At 46.3% G+C, this 15,886-nt stretch overlaps 1 protein-coding gene across 2 annotated transcripts in view; it reads left to right on the top strand.

Moving 5' to 3' along the window:
- Setd7 (SET domain containing 7, histone lysine methyltransferase) overlaps positions 1–13,877 on the top strand; it is a 44,695-nt gene extending 30,818 nt beyond the window's left edge. For both annotated transcript variants that reach the window (XM_050138457.1, XM_050138458.1), the window contains 2 exons: positions 3,105–3,262; positions 7,880–13,877. In XM_050138457.1, the coding sequence (XP_049994414.1) occupies positions 3,105–3,262; positions 7,880–8,060 (339 nt within the window). In that variant the 3' untranslated portion in view covers positions 8,061–13,877. The remainder of the gene's footprint in view (positions 1–3,104; positions 3,263–7,879) is intronic.
- Positions 13,878–15,886: the final 2,009 nt, after the last annotated feature.

Raw genomic sequence — 15,886 nt, 5'->3', positions numbered from 1 at the left:
GGTTAAGAACACTGAGGTCCTGAGTTCAATCCCCAGCACCACACAGTGGCTCACAACCATCTATACTGACATATGGTGCCCTCTTCTGGTGTGCAGACTGAACACTGTATACATAATAAATAAGTAAATAAATAAATCTTTTTTTAAAAAAAAAAAAAGGAAAGAACACAAAGAGAAAGGAGGAAGGAAGGAAGGAAGGAAGGAAGGAAGGAAGGAAGGAAGGAAGGAAGGAAGGAAGGAAAGCCGGGTGATGCTACAGCTGTTGATTTCCTCTAGACCACACCAACATCTTTTTTAGGAAAGTTCCCCACTTTTTGTTAACAGAAAGACAGTCTCTGTTTTTCTAGAAAGTGTTTTAGTGAAAAAAAGAAAACAATCCAAACTCAAAAGCTAAAAGTTTAACAAGGCAGAATACGGCGGTTGATGTCTGTGGTCTTAGCACTGGGGATTGCAAAGCAGGAGGAGCGGTGAGTCAAGTGTCCTTGACCATTGCATAGCAGTGTGACCATTGCACAGCGCTGTGACCATTGCACAGCAGTGTCCCCACTGCACAACAGTGTGATCATTGGTGTCTCAACATCTGAAAATGAGTTCTTTTCAATCCTCCCATCATCTATTCTCAGAATCATGAGGGTGTGCCAGGTAAAGTATGCACCCATAACCCTAGCATTTATGAGGCTGAGGCAGGAGAATTATGAATCCCAGGCAAGCCTAGGCTGTATAGATGAAGGGCCTATGAGAGAGAGAAAGAGAGAGAGAGAGAGAGAGAGAGAGACAAAGACAGAGAGAGAGACAAAGACAGAGAGACAGAGAGAGAAGGATCTGAGGACATACTACAGGCATTAAAGAAAGAGAGGAAAAGGTTTCAGGAGAGGCAAGAGTACATAGAGAAACTCTGTCTCAAAAAAAAAAAAGAATGAAAGGAAAAAAGGAAGGAAGGAGGGAGAGAGGGAAAGAGAACAAAAGAAACAAACACGGAGAATCCTGGGGAAGGACCCTGACGTCCTCTGGCCTCCCCACACGTATTTATGACACACACACCACCTCTTGCCTTTAAGACCCAGTCTGGTATATTTTAGAACTCCGTAGCTGGCCCTGCTTAAGTTTGTTCGCCTGTAGCTGACTCTTCGGGGTCTGTGTAGTCTGCAGCCTCCAGCACAATCCTTGAGCCACGTCACGATTGCTAATGCGTGCACGGGGCTCAGGCTCGTGACTGTCATCTCATGTTCTGGTCTCTACTTTGTCACTTATTCCTGGGGATAACAAGGGAGCGTTCCACAAAATGTTCCAGTTAGTCACACATTCAAATCAACTGGGCAGGCAAAAGACAACAAAATAGACTCAGGTGGAGCAGATGGCATCCACACAGGTGGCCGTGCTTCCCCAGCCCTCCAGAAGGCCCGAGACAGTCATCGGGGAAGGGTGACTTTGGGGTAAGGGTGTATTACAGGTGGAGCACCCCTTATCTGAAGTGCTTGGGACCAGAATGTTAGGAATCCGGGGTCTTAAAATATTTGCATCTTTATAATCATCTTAGGGATGGGACTCCGGTCAAAATATGAGATTTAGTGTTTCCTGTGTACAGAGTTAGGAGGCAGTTATATATTTTTTAATATTTTTTATTGTGTCTGCATTTTGCCTGTGACCTGTCATGAGGTCAGGCGTGTGGCTTCTTCCAATTGTCCATCAGCCTCAAAAAGTTTTGAATTTGGAAGCATTCTGGACTTTTAAATATTAAACCCATTCTTCGTCCCTCAAACATCTTGTAGATGAGAAAATGGAAACCTAGAGAGGGGAAACGGTTTGCTCAAGGTCACAAATGCAGTGAGGTGCAGCGTTCAAGCAAGGCTAGCATCTCCACTGTGAAGACTCATGCCCCCTCGCACCCAGTGCCACCTCACAGCAACTTAAAGCCACCAACGCTCCACACAGCCGATCAGTGCTGTGTGGTTACATGACTGGTGGGGAATGATAAAATCCACGGGGACCTTCCTCGTGAGCGATACTGCTGCCTGTGGCGGATACCTGGTTTGTTGACTGCATGTCACATATAAATGTAATGTATAGGAGGACGGGTTGGTTTATCTAGGAGAGGTGTCCGTCCTGTGATCCACGGGCTACATGGGGCCAAGGATAACTTGTAAAAATAAATGTAGACAAGGCTGTTGGATTTACTCAAAGTTGTAAGTTTACTTAAAACTTGAGAGACTGAAACTCGATTGTTTGGCTCACAAACGCCAACTGTGCATGGTGTTTGTGTCGCAGTGACATTTGTGTTGGGCATGCCCGGTCGATTCACAAGATCTACGAAAACATGATCCTTTTTATAAGGGCCATTAGGATATTCTGCTCGCCCCCCAATGTCCAACCTGAAGGAGCCAAGTGGTTGTGCTAGAGACGATGATGAGTCCTGGACAGGTAGGAGAGCACACTGGCTTCAAAACTGTCTCCTGCTTACCCTGATTCCTCCACTGGAGCAGAGGTGTGGGCCTTTTTATAGATATTTTTAAAATACATTAATGACTGGGCAGTGGTAGCACATGCCTTTAGTCCCAGCACTTGGGAGGCTGAGACAGGTGAATCTCTAAGTTTAAGGCTAGCCTGGTCTACAGAATGATTTCCAGGACAGCCAGGGAAACCCTGTCTCAGGGAATAAAGAAAAAAAAAAAAAAGCTTATTTATTTGGAGGATCATGTGCTATCGTTCAAGTGAACAACTTCCAGGAGAAGGTCCTCTCCTCTGGCCGTGTGGGTTCTGTGAACGGAACACTTGGGCAGTCAGTCTCGGAAGTCAGTGTCTGGACCCACTGAGCCATCTCAACAGCCTCTTCTTCGTTTATTTTGAGTTCAAGTTTATCTACTATTTTTGCGTGTCTTTGGAAAGGGTCAAAAGCCTTTTCTTCTATATGAAACGAGGGAAACACAATAGACAGTAAGCTGAGCTGTCTGGTCGCTCCATCCTTGTGTGGGAAGATGTCCTGGCCAGCTCTCGTGTCTGCAGTACTCAAACCATGAAGCGTTAGCATAAATGAGTTAGCGCCTCTGCGATGCTCTGAGCTCTTGTGCGAAAGGCCCTCTCCAGCACCGCTTCCCCGTGTCTTGCAGGTGGACAGCAGGGACTGGGCCCTAAATGGAAACACTCTCTCCCTTGACGAGGACACAGTCATTGACGTGCCCGAGCCCTACAACCACGTATCCAAGTACTGTGCCTCCCTGGGACACAAGGCGAATCACTCCTTCACGCCAAACTGCATCTATGACATGTAAGTGGGGTGCTGGTGGCTGGATGGACCCATGCCTGGGGACTCAGGACCACGGAGGGCATGGGAAAGGTGAACCCTTTCCCATGAGCCTCAGCCTGTGGTTTAAGGCTCAGGATCTAAACAGCCCTGCTTTCTGGCCATGAGATGAAAAAGTGATTTCAAAAGAAGGACTCTCGTAGAGATATGGTGGCTGCTTTATTGTGTCCTTATTTGCACTTAGATTTTTTTTTCCTCATTTAAAGATTGAATTACAAGACCAGGGAGGGCAGGAGCAGTTAAGTCATCCAAGGGCTTCATGAAGACTTGAGTTTGGTCCCCACTCAACACCTATACAAAAAGCTGAGGGTGGGGGAGGCACTCATAATCCGAGCACTGAGGAGGCAGGAGCAGGGTGATTCCCTGGGCTCACTGACGTTCCAGGCCAGTAACCCAGTAACCCAGTACTTAAAACAAGGTGGATAGTGCTTGTGGAACACACACAAAATTGTATTTTGGCTTACACACACACACACAATTGTATTTTGGCTTACACATGCACACAATTGTATTTGGGCTTACACACACACAATTGTATTTTGGCTTACACACACACACAATTGTATTTTGGCTTACACACGCACACACAATTGTATTTTGGCTTACACACACGCACACACACAATTGTATTTTGGCTTACACATGCACACAATTGTATTTTGGCTCACACACACACAATTGTATTTTGGCTTACACACACACACACGCACACAGTGTGTGCACACAGGTACAGACTTAACCCGCATACACATGTGCACACAGATAATGGGAACGGCAGTGCAGCTCAGCCATAGAGCGGACCCTTCCCTGCTTGGCGCTGTAGCAGCCGCCCTCTGCCCTCTGCTGTGCGAGACCACGCTCTGAACATTTCATCTTGCCAGAATCTGGAGCTTGCTGCTCCTGAGACTCATCCTTGAGATGCCATGGAAATCATACCAGCAGTGACTAGCCGGGTGACTTGGAATATTGGTGCCCCAGCTGCTTCTAAATGGCTGGCTGAAATGGCAAAGGACGTGTGTCATGTGGAATGAAACGGATGCTGTTATTAGCTGCGGGGCCTCCACGGCTAGTGTGAATTTGGCTAAAGCTCATTTCCAGCTGTGCCAGCCTAACAATGGCTGCTTAAAACCACAGCAACTAACCGTCCTAAACGCCACTCAGACCCCTCATTTGAATCAAGCCTGTCTGTGACTTCAGTACAGAGACAGCTTTTTTTCCCAAGCGCAATAGAGAACTGGAAACAAGAGAAGTTTCTGTTTGTGCAGAATCAGTCTCTGCTCAGCAGGTTTTATTTTTGGCTTTTCAGTTGTCTTTGGTGGTGGTGGTGGTAGTAGGTTTTTTGTTTGTTTGCTTTCTTGCTTGCTTACTTGCTTGATTGATTGCTTGGGGTGGGGAGAGTCAAAACAGGGTTTCTCTGTGTAGCCCTGGCTGTCCTGGAACTCACTTTGTAGACCAGGCTGGCCTCGAACTCATAGATTCTGCCTCCTGGGTGCTGGAATTAAAGGCACGTGACTCCACTGCCTGGCTATTTTCTTTACTGTGTTGTTGCTATTTGTTTTGCAAGCCGCATGGCCAAAACTCAGTTATATGGGGTAATGTAAACTTCAGATTCCAATTCCTGGAGTTTGTGTGTTTCCTCGAGTCACTGGCATTAATGCATACATTAATTAATTAGTTAATTAATTAATGCATACATTAATATAAGTGAAACAGCAGTTCTCTGTGCCCCTTTCACTGACGTCTGGCACACAATGCCCAGTGGGCAATCACACAAGTACTCCGCTACCTGTAAATACGGGAATGTGTCAACTAAGGTCCAGAACTATTGGGCTCAGAGGTTTGGATTCAGTGCTACTTCTATAGGCATAGCCTCTGAACATTCATTCTGGGTCCCTCTCTTTCTTTCTCCCCTCATTCCTTCCTTCTTTTCTTCCTTCTTCATGTTAGAGATTGAACCTAGGAGCTCACACATACCAAGCTCACACTCTGCTTGTATACCGTAGCCCTACTCTGGAATCTCTGCATGTTTTACCTCATTTGTTCCTCCCAGGAACTCCCAGTCAGTTAGGTCTCAGATCTGGAGGCAGAGTGACCCAGTGCAGTGTGTACCCAGTGCCCTGGCCAAGCCTTAACACCTGAGACCAAGTCTTCCTTTATAGTCTATCTATTCAGACTCATGATACTCTGGGTGTGGTGATGCCCACCTATGACCCCAGTTCCTCGAAGTCTGAGACAGGGGGATGACTGAGTTTCTTAATCCCAGCACTGGAAGACAGCGGCAGGTGAACCTCAAGTTCGAGGCCAGCCTGGTCTACAAAGTCAGTTCAAGGACAGCCAGGACTACACAAAGAAACACTGTCTAGGAAAAATTAATTAATTAATTAAATTAAAAATAACAACAAAAAACACATCAAAATAAAAAGATGGCAATGACAATAAAGAGGAGAATAAAACCACAAGAACATTGGAAAAGAAGCCTTGGGCCCAAAAATTCAATATCAGATTCCCCTCCCCCACCCCCAGTGGATCTTCTAGGAAGTTAATCAAAACTCCATGTCAGGAACATTATTTAATTTTTATACCAAAATCATATGATAAAAATTATAATGAAGCATGCCAACTGAAAGACAAAATTGCCTGGCATAGCTTGGGTCTTAATCTTAGCACTCAGGAGGCAGAGGCAGGTGGAGCTTTCTGAGTTCAAAGCCAGCCTGGTCTACCTAGGCAAGCCAGTGCTACACAGTAATACACTTTTGTCTTGGTTACCATGACAATGGCAACTCTTACAGTGGGAAACATTTAACTGGGGCTGGTTTATTGTCCAGAGGGTGAGTCCATTGTCATCGGGCAAGAAGCATGGCAACATGCAAGCAGACACGGTGCTGGAGAGGTAGCTGGGAGTTCTACATCCAGATCCACAGGCAGCAGGAAGAGTGACCCCTGGCCTGGTTTGGCCTTCTGAAACTCCGAAGCCTGCCCCCAGCGATGCACTTTCTCCAACAAGGCCACACCTCCCAATAATGCCACTCCCTGTGAGCCTATGGGGGCCATTTTCATTCAAATTACCATACCTGTGTATAGATAGACAGCAGACAGATAGATAGATATAAACATATATATACATACATGTATACATACATACATACATGCATGCCGAATTGTGATCTTAAGCCAGGGCTTTGTATGTGCCAAGCAAGTACTCTACCACTAGCTATGTCCTCAACCAAAAGCCACAATAATAAAAAAATTCCTGAATCTGTGGTCTAGACATCTTTGTGAAGGAGCTCAATCTGAATGTTTGTACATACATGCTTACATATACACATATATACACACATGTACTCATATGCATGTCCACACACAGCTTATATGGGCTCATCCACATAATCCACGTACATACATGCTCACACTCCTATACACATATTCACACATGGACATGTTCACATGCATACTAACTAATAGTAGAGTCTCGTTTTGTACCAGGCGCTGTGTATGGGTCTTGCTACATGTGACCCCATTTTCTCACCACAGAGACCATCTAGGGTAAGTCTCACTAGTATTGTCATGATTTTACAGATCAGGAAGTGATATTCAGGGAAACAGGAACATAATGGAACACAGTGATACACACGGAACCAGAACTTAGAGCCAGTCTCCTGATCGCAAGTTAGAGGCCCCTTTCATGAAGATAGAGAGAGGCCTCTTTGGTGTCAAATAGGAGTTGTTGCTTTTAATACTTCATGAAAGTTATTCCGAACCATATACACAAGGCTGGGAATGTAAGCCCAGGGAGAGCGCCTGGCCCTTGGTTTATCCCAGTGTTCTAGAAACACCTTCTTCCCATTTGATGTGTCCTCTGTCTTATGTTCGTCAAGGGACTCGAAATGTCTCGATGGGTAAAGGCATGTGTCACCAAGCCTGGAGACCTGAGTTGCATCCCCGGGGTCCATATGGTGGAAAGGACCAACTTCTACAAGTTGTCCTCTGACCACCCCGACATGTGCTGTGATGGCATGTCACACACACACACACACACACACACACACACACACACACACGCGTGTGTGTGTGCGCGCACAGACACATGAATACAATAAAAATTTTAAAAAACACAACAAGGACAGTGCACTGTCTGAGGTGTTCGGATTTGGGGTTTTCTTTTTAAGACAGGATGTGGTATATCTCAGATTGGACTTAAACTCGTTATAAAGCCAAGGATACCCTTGCGTTTCTGATTGTCCCGCCCCGTCTCCTAATGCTAGAACTTCAGGCATGCGCCACCACACCTGGTTTATAAAATAATGAGGAGAGAGCCCAGGACGCCACGCATACTAGGTCAACATTCTGCCAGCTGAGCTCTCTCCCCAGCCTGCCTTGAGTGTACTAAAAACCCAGCAGATCTGGAGCTGAGATACCCCTTGTCTCACAAGTTCCTGTTGAAGCTGCAGCTGCTAGAGCTGTGCCCACACTCTGAGAACCCAGGAGTGGTGCCCAGCCCGTGTACCTGGACAAGATGCTCCCCTTTGCCTCTGAGGTCCTGCACTTTGGCTCAGGAATGACCTTTCCCATCTTGATGTTTAGGTTTGTCCACCCCCGCTTTGGGCCTATCAAGTGCATCCGCACCCTGCGAGCTGTGGAGGCTGAGGAAGAGCTGACCGTTGCCTATGGCTATGACCACAGTCCTCCAGGGAAGAGTGGGCCCGAAGCCCCCGAGTGGTACCAGGTGGAGCTGAAGGCCTTCCAGGCCACCCAGCAAAAGTGAAAGACCTGGCCCTGGGGTCCAGAGACCTGGAGTAGAAACTTGGATCTATGCACTACGTTCATCTGACGACGGGGACAACCAGGGACTGTTCATGCTGTGACATCACATCCTCTCACCCTGCGTTAGCAACGACTCTTCTCGCATACTAACTAGGTTTGACTATTACTCATACCAGATTTAAAATTAGCTAGCCTTGCAGCAACGCCCTACCGAGAGGTACTGTCGAACTTGTAGACAGCATGATGTTCTTTGATGGTTGAAGTCGAAATCTGGACCACGTTCAGAGATACCAAATGATTCAGCTTAAAAAGGGAAATGGGATTCTTTGGTCATTTTTCGTCGATGGGTTGTTTTTTTTTTTTTTTTTTCCATGATGTTTTTTCCTATGGCCATTGCAAACGGTGTTCAGTCACCCTTGCATGTTGCCATCTGCGGGGCAGGAAGCGATTACATCTTTATATACACGTAGGGCCATTTGCCTTTTAACCTTTGATCTGTATCTTGCAATAGAATGGCTTTGTTTTTGTTGTTACTCTCCTAGTGAACTGAAGCCCAGTCTTTTGAGCCTTTTCATTAGCCTCATTCCCTATCTTAGCTCTCCTTTCCGGGAGAAAGCTTCCCAGTGGACTCTGCCTTCACAGCAGTGTACAGGTCTCTCTGGTTCTTTCTCGAGCATTTCATTCTTATGTCCTGATATAAAGTCCTGGCTCATAGGGCCAGCCTGTTATTATAGACTTATTACTCTCGCATGTAAAACAAAGAAACCTTTGCTTTCGGATGTGAGAAGAAACGAATTTGCTTTGTTTGCATTAAGTTCCGAAAGGAGTTGTAAGATACACATTCAGGAAGGAGAGAGGAAAACTGGTGTTTCTAAGCAGTCATCGTGATAGTTTTGCAGGATATTCAGTAGTGCTGGCAATTTTTTTCTCCTCGGGTACACATCCATTGTACATAACCTAGCGCAGTCTGACTTGTGGCACGGCTCACTGAATTCAAACTACAGCAGCCAACGTGCATTCCAACACGGACTACAGAACGCTCCCTGACCACCAGTGCCAGGAAGACAGACACGCTGACGGCTAGGTGCACATCAGACTCGTAGCTAAAGCTTTCTCCCCACCGTGATCTCAGAGCACTTAACTGCTTCCAGGCTCTGCAAGCCAAGAGTTCACGCCTGTGCGGTCTCTACCAATAGTATATTGCCACCTCACAAGCCATATGTAATCACAACTGCAGAAACACAGAGAAAAACCCATTGTTTTAGGTTAGCTCATTAGATCTCTACCTGGATGGCTCTGAATGAATGCTGAGTTTGGGGGACACCTCCCCCAAAGGTGTCCTGGGAACAACCGGTACTGAGGCCTGCAGCTGTCGACAGTGCCGCCTGTGGCCTGAGTTGGGTTAGGGTTTGAGGGAGCTCAGAATGGATAGAGATATTTGCTGGGAATGGGAAGGGATGGAGGGAGGAGACAGGTCAAGGGATGTTTGCTCTTTGTTCTTTTTTCTTTTCTTTTTTGTCAGTTGCACGTTGCTCTTAACAACAGCTTTCGCAAGTGTTCCATCTGGGGCTGCACGCAGTTTGCCCATCAAACAGCCCCAGAAAGGAGGACTCAGCCCTCAGCTGTGATAGCTGCACCCTGGGCTCTTTTACAAGCTTCCTGACACACCCAGCTTCCGGCTCTGCACCTAGGTGATGGGGTTTTCCAGGACAGCTGGTCGCAGCCCTGTTTGAAAAGCTTAAGAAGATAGTTCCCTCAGGAGAAACATCCTTGGGACTTCTGAGGAGGTCTCCTGCAAGACAACCGAATCGTTTTTTAGACTACAAGTCACCGGGATAGGATCGCTTCTATTCTGTAGACAGAGACCATTCAGTAAACTGTGACCTAAGGATGGGGTCTCTGGATTTGGATTCTGAGAGGCGCTTTCGTGTAAATGTGTCCAAAGGCAGTGGGCTGCCTCGGAGAGAAAGATGGCTTTCTTCAGCCGCATCAGTCGGGTGGTGGGACTCGGTGGAGAGATGGGGCAGAGGAGGAGAGGGCAGGTCCCACCTTGGAAGGTTTTCACACCCTGAGGTGGAACCCAGCCTCAGCTGCCGCGGAGGCTCAACTCCTATCCTAAAGGGCTACTCTAAGCAATCTCATTCAAGTGGAACTCGAGAACAATTTTGCGGCCTTGAGGACCAGCAAAATAGTTTAGCAAGTAAAGGTGCTTGTTGCCAAGCCTATGACCTGAGTTTCATCCCTAGGACCTCCAATAGCAGGAGAGAACCAGGCCTTGAAAGCTGTCCTCGACCGCACACGGTGTGGCATGCGTGCACCCACACACCAAAAATAAATCATCCTTTTTTTAATATATATATATTATATTGAAGAACTGTGGCCGGTGAGCTAGCTAATCTACGTTTCACATTTCATGCTGGAGGAAGACAGTCAGGGCTTCAAGCCCAGCGCTGTATATTTGACCCTTAACAGATCCCAGAAGCAGTTTCCACAGCTGAGCCGCTCCGTCTTCCTTCTCCCCGTCTACTTCCCACATCTTTCAGTTCTCTTTCTGCTATGTGAGAAGCGTTGGTGCCTGTGCAGAACGGCAGCCCAGCTGATCGCTCTCCCTCTTTCTGTCTAGCGTACCTCTCTGGTCTGGCTTCACTGTCTGTGTGTCTTTCTCCGAGCGGGACCCATTCTGGTCACTTGTTCATGCCCTCCCCGAGATAACGCAGTTCCGTTGCAGGTCGCAACGGCCGGGTGTAGAGGCAGAGAAGTATTTGTAGAGGGTAGGGGATGTAGAGAATTGACCGCCAGTGCAGTTTGAGGTTTGTTTCTCTTTTGAACCAAAGTGGAAAAGCTTCAGAAAGCATCTTCTACTGTAGAAGGAAACAGGAAGCAGGTAAATCTGGTCTTCCATCAGGATCAAAATCACAGACAGACAGGATTAAGAGGCTATGTAGTAGGGGGAAAAGGATTACCCTTCTGCTGTCTTCCAAACAGCCGGGTCCTGTACAACTCGCCTGACGCCATGGTTGCCAGGGCATTCATTCAGAGCTGTCTCGGTCCAACCCCGCATGACCCGATCCATCGTTAGCACCTTTTCTATGATGAACTATTATTACCTGTGTTAGATTTAGGAATAGGAACTAATCTACAGAGCATGCCCCCTAGTGGGGGCATTCGTTTGAACTAATAAGCAAATGTAAGGATTGAATTTAGGACATGAGGCTAAAATTGCAAAGTGCAGGGAAGACTTGAGTTTTTAGTACCTATTCTTACTTTAACCTGCTTTATCCCGGATCTCCCCTAGCAACTAAGAAGGAAATTTTTTGTCAAGACCTCTTTGAACCTGACTGGGACTAGAGTTCAGATTCATTACCCTTTGGGGTTCAACACACTTGAAAAACTATTTCCTTATAACCAAACCCCCCTCACACACATGCACACATGCACGCTCGTACGCGCACACACACGTGTGTGTGTGTGTGTGTGTGTGTGCGTGCGTGCCAACTGACGAGGCCATGTAACCATTTACAGCATTTAACTGTGACCATTAGAATTGCATCGAGCCGGGGATGTAGCTCAGTGGTCCAACAATTGCCTAGCAACCAGAGGCCCTGGATTACATCCCTAGGACCTGGGGGGGGAGGGGACACGACCAATTATGAACACTGAATTAAAAGTTTGTCTTGTGAGACAGTATGTGGCACTATTATTAATCTTCACTTAATAGACTTTTTTTAAAAAAAATCTAAATTTCTCACTGCAAAATACACTTAAAATCTTCTGAGAAGGTCAAAAGCTCTGGGTTTTGTTTGTTCTCCAACAGCCACCTCAAGTTCTGTCTTCAGAGTAGCGATTTAGAATCCAGACATCTTTTGTTTTAGACAAACAAGCAAAACTATGTTGCAAGATGGATAGTTGTAATGTTTATTTGCTGCAGATCAAAGGTTCACAAAATATATTCAATGTAAGGGTACTTGAGGTACCTTGATAGAGTCCTCCAATATACACCTTGGTTTTTTTTTTCCCTTCAGAAATTTTAAGCCTTGGTGTTAGGGGTCTTTTTGCTTTGCTTAGTTTTGGTTTTGTTTTTGGAGGGTTTTTTGTTTTGTTTTGGGGGAGGTGTTGGGATTTTTGTTTTGTTTTGTTTTTTGGGTGTTTTGGGGGGTTTGTTTTCAAAAACTACTAAATTTTAAAAGTTTTATTTGCCAAATGTGTGCATACATATTCAAAGCAATGAATCTATTTCAAGCCATACAGCCGCAGGGGTGGGAACCCTTTTCACAAATTTCAATGTGTTTGTATGTAAATAGATGTTTGTATGAAATATTTTCATGGTAGAATGAATATATTTAAATGAAGTTGAATTATTCCAGTGCTATTTAAAACATGACAAAATTTTTGGTGAGAATTATGAGTCTATTGAGATATAATGCAGATCAATTTTCATTTTTAGAAATCAAAAGCCTACAAAGCCCTCTGACTGGCGCCCACCTCCTGGCGGGGTGGTGTCTGATGTGAGGTAGGCTTCCCCAGTGCCTCAGCCGCTTTCTGGTGGTAAGTTCGGTGCTAATGGAGGTGTGTTTACCTTTTAGTGATTCCCCGCAGGCCTCTCAGGGGCCTGCGAGAGAATCGAGGCATTAGAGACACCGGTGCAGTTATCGGAGCACAATTTCTTTGCAGGGCAGCAGAATCAGAAACCAGACTTGGCCGCGGGTTTCCCGGCCACCTTCTCTCGCCACCCCTAACTGCCTAGTCACAATGTCAGGGAGGCTACCCTCAGTGGAGTTGGGGTCCAGACCCCGGGGTGGGACTTCACAGATTTACCAATGCTTTTTGCCTTCTGACCTTTCTCTGTCCTGAGAGGGAGGGCAGCCTCTGGTGGGGGGGGGGGGCATTCTTAGCACAGTCCATATCCTGTCTCAGCTCTGGAAGACTATGCATCCAAGCACCCAACTTCACCAGAGAGGGAGACTTCCGAGGATAATGGAAACCCTTAACTCCTGTCTGTGACTTCGCACGCACGCAGTTGTTAAATGTCCTATGAAGACCATTCGTGTACCTAAGACATACCTCCCAATTCTTCTGACGCTTGAGTTACAGGAAAGGAAAACAAAACAAAATTTTTTAAAAAAATCCTTTACAATCATATGCCACTCGAGTGCGTTCCCCGACCCATCTTTGGTCCTGGATATAATGAAACAATAATCCGACAAATTTTCACTGTGTACACTAGCAATATGAACACTGAGCCAGTACACCCTCCACTGTCTCCTTGGTTACTATCCTTACCTTGACACTACAGGGACTTGTATGTCATGCCTGTGGTTGCATAAGAAAGCTATGAAGTTATGTCCATGATTTCTAGCTCCCTTCTTCAAATGTTTTTCCTCCTGGGTTTTCTATGTTCTCTCTACCCTCAAATGCATTTATTGGGTTGTGAGGTGTGTTTACGGAACGTAAGCCAGGGGCTATGCTTTCGGCCTTGATTGTAACCAAAAGTCAGCCACATCACAGTTTAAAAAAAAAAAAAAACCATCTTTGGTCTTTTGTGGAATCTGAATTAAATCTATGAGCCTTATTCAATATCTATAATTCTATGATTTTTTTTAAATTATGGGAAATAAGTGGAAGATGTTTACATGAGTAATGTTTGCCCTTACTGTGTTATGAATGAATTTTTTTGTAGTGTGTCTGGGCACATGTGCAAGAAAGTAGGAAAAATGTTTCTGAAACAAAACTTGACAAATATTTGTAATGAAAAGTAAACTTAAAGATTGCTATAATTGCGCTATAGAAACAATGCAAGTATTAAACAAAATATAAAATCCTCTGTTGTCTTTATTTATTTATTTATTTATTTATTTGACTATCTAGGGAAGAAAAGCAGCAACAATGCCCATATGCTGTGCCTACCTGTGTATTTAAATTACACTGTAAGTTGTTTAGCAATCCCAGCACAGGGATGGAGACTTGACTCAGTAGTACTCGCTCCATTAAGATCACACACTGGCCGGGCATTATTAGCCCAGGCCTTTAATCCCAGCACTCGGGAAGGCAGAGGCAGGCAGATCTCTGTGAGTTCAAGGTCAGCCAGAGAAACCCTGTCTTGGAAAAACCAAAAACAAACAAGCAAAACAAAAACACCACACACCACTCTGCTGGAGGACTGGAGCGGCCATCATCCACGTTAGGTGACTCGTGCCTGCCTCTAACTCCAGCTTTAAGGATCATCGTGACAGCCTCGTCTGACCTCTGCTGGCTTACGCACACATGCGCACATAACCTCACACAGACACGCGCTTATACACGTGATTCAGAGTAAAACGAATCTTTAAAATAAAGTCTTATTCTGAGGCTGGTTTAGAAGGTTCAGTGGGTTAAGGTGCCCGCCACCAGTGTAATGGCCTGAATTCAATCCCGGGGACCCAGATGGTGGAAAGAAAAGATCTAACTCCTGCAAGTTGTTCTCTGACCTCCACATGAATCCCACGGCACCTACGCCCCCTGCTAGCAATAATAAAATTGTAGTTAAAAAAAAAAAAAGAGGCAGCGATTGCTGCCCCTTTCTCCCTCTCTATAATAGCCTTGACTCTGCAGCTAACTAGGCCCCTCCCCCGCTGACAGGTGCGCAGAGATCACTGTCTCCTTGTATGTGGAGGGCGCTCTCTTAAGTAATTGATGGCAGAACCTAAAGCCATGTTCTCTGTCCGTCCATCCGACATCTCTGCAGCCTTACCTAGAGCGGGCCCAGAGTCCATAGCAAGGCGGAAATATCGCTAACAAGCCAGAAGATAACCAAACGTGCTCAGGTGGGTAGGCGTGGGCAAAGGAGAAGTGTGGGGAAGGGGTGAGCCTCGTAAGGGGGCGTCGGGGAAACCCTTCCTCCCTAAGGGTGAACACAAACCACCAGTCACCATCCCAGGCTGGGGAGAGACAGCCAGACCCCGAGCCTGAAATGAGTGTGCCTGGATTTTGCAGGAACCTCAGGAGTCAGGGCTGGCAGCAGAGTTGGATGAGCAGGGGTGGGACTTAGGGTTTCTGTTGCTGTGAAGAGACAGCATGACCGCAGCATGTTTTTTGGGGGGGTTTTGTTTGTTTGCTTTTTGGTTTTCCGAGACAGGGTTTCTCTGTATCCTTAGAACCTGTTCTGGAACAAGCTCTTGTAGACCAGGCTGGCCTTGAACTCACAGAGATCAGCCTGCCTCTGCCTACCAAGTGCTGGTATTAGAGCCACCAAGGACTGTCCATCAAAGCGGAGCTGAGCTGAGGGACTGGGGATGTAGCTCAGGGACAGGGCACTCACATCTCACCCATCAACCGTTAGGACCTGGGTTTGCTCTCCAGAACCAAAAATAAGTCACTGGAAAGTGAGTGAAGGGCGAACCCTATGGCTGGGGTCTGAGCGACCAAAGCGTGGATGGTTGGCGTTAGTGAAAGCGTCTCGCACCTGCTGACTGCTCTTGCTGGACCAGCATTCAGCCTCAGCCCTTGAGTCCAAAACAATCCTCGAATTTCTCTGTGGTTCAGCGCCCCCTTGTGGTGAGGATTTATTCTCATACTATTTCTGGCAAGAAGACATAAAACAATGACCTAGTTCTTCAGAAGAAACGCAAAGGCCAGGCAAGTGTCATTTGCGAAGCAGAGGCTGGAAAATCAGGAATTCAAGGTCATCCTGGGCTACATTGTGAGTTCAAGGCTAGCCTTGGATACATAAGACCTTTTCTAAAAGAAGAAGAAGGAGAAGGAGGAGGAAGAGGAGAAAGAAGTCTGCCGGGTTGGGAAATAGCTGAGTGGCAGGTACTCACTACATGTGAGGCCCTGGGTCCCATCCCCAGC

This window comes from Alexandromys fortis, unplaced genomic scaffold, assembly GCF_014885135.2.
Source record: "Alexandromys fortis isolate MF-2015 unplaced genomic scaffold, M_Fortis_MF-2015_v1.1 scaffold_15, whole genome shotgun sequence".
NCBI classification, from domain to species: Eukaryota; Metazoa; Chordata; class Mammalia; order Rodentia; family Cricetidae; genus Alexandromys; species Alexandromys fortis.
Note: the sequence above shows the minus strand (reverse complement) of the source record. Positions and strands in the feature narration are given on the sequence as shown.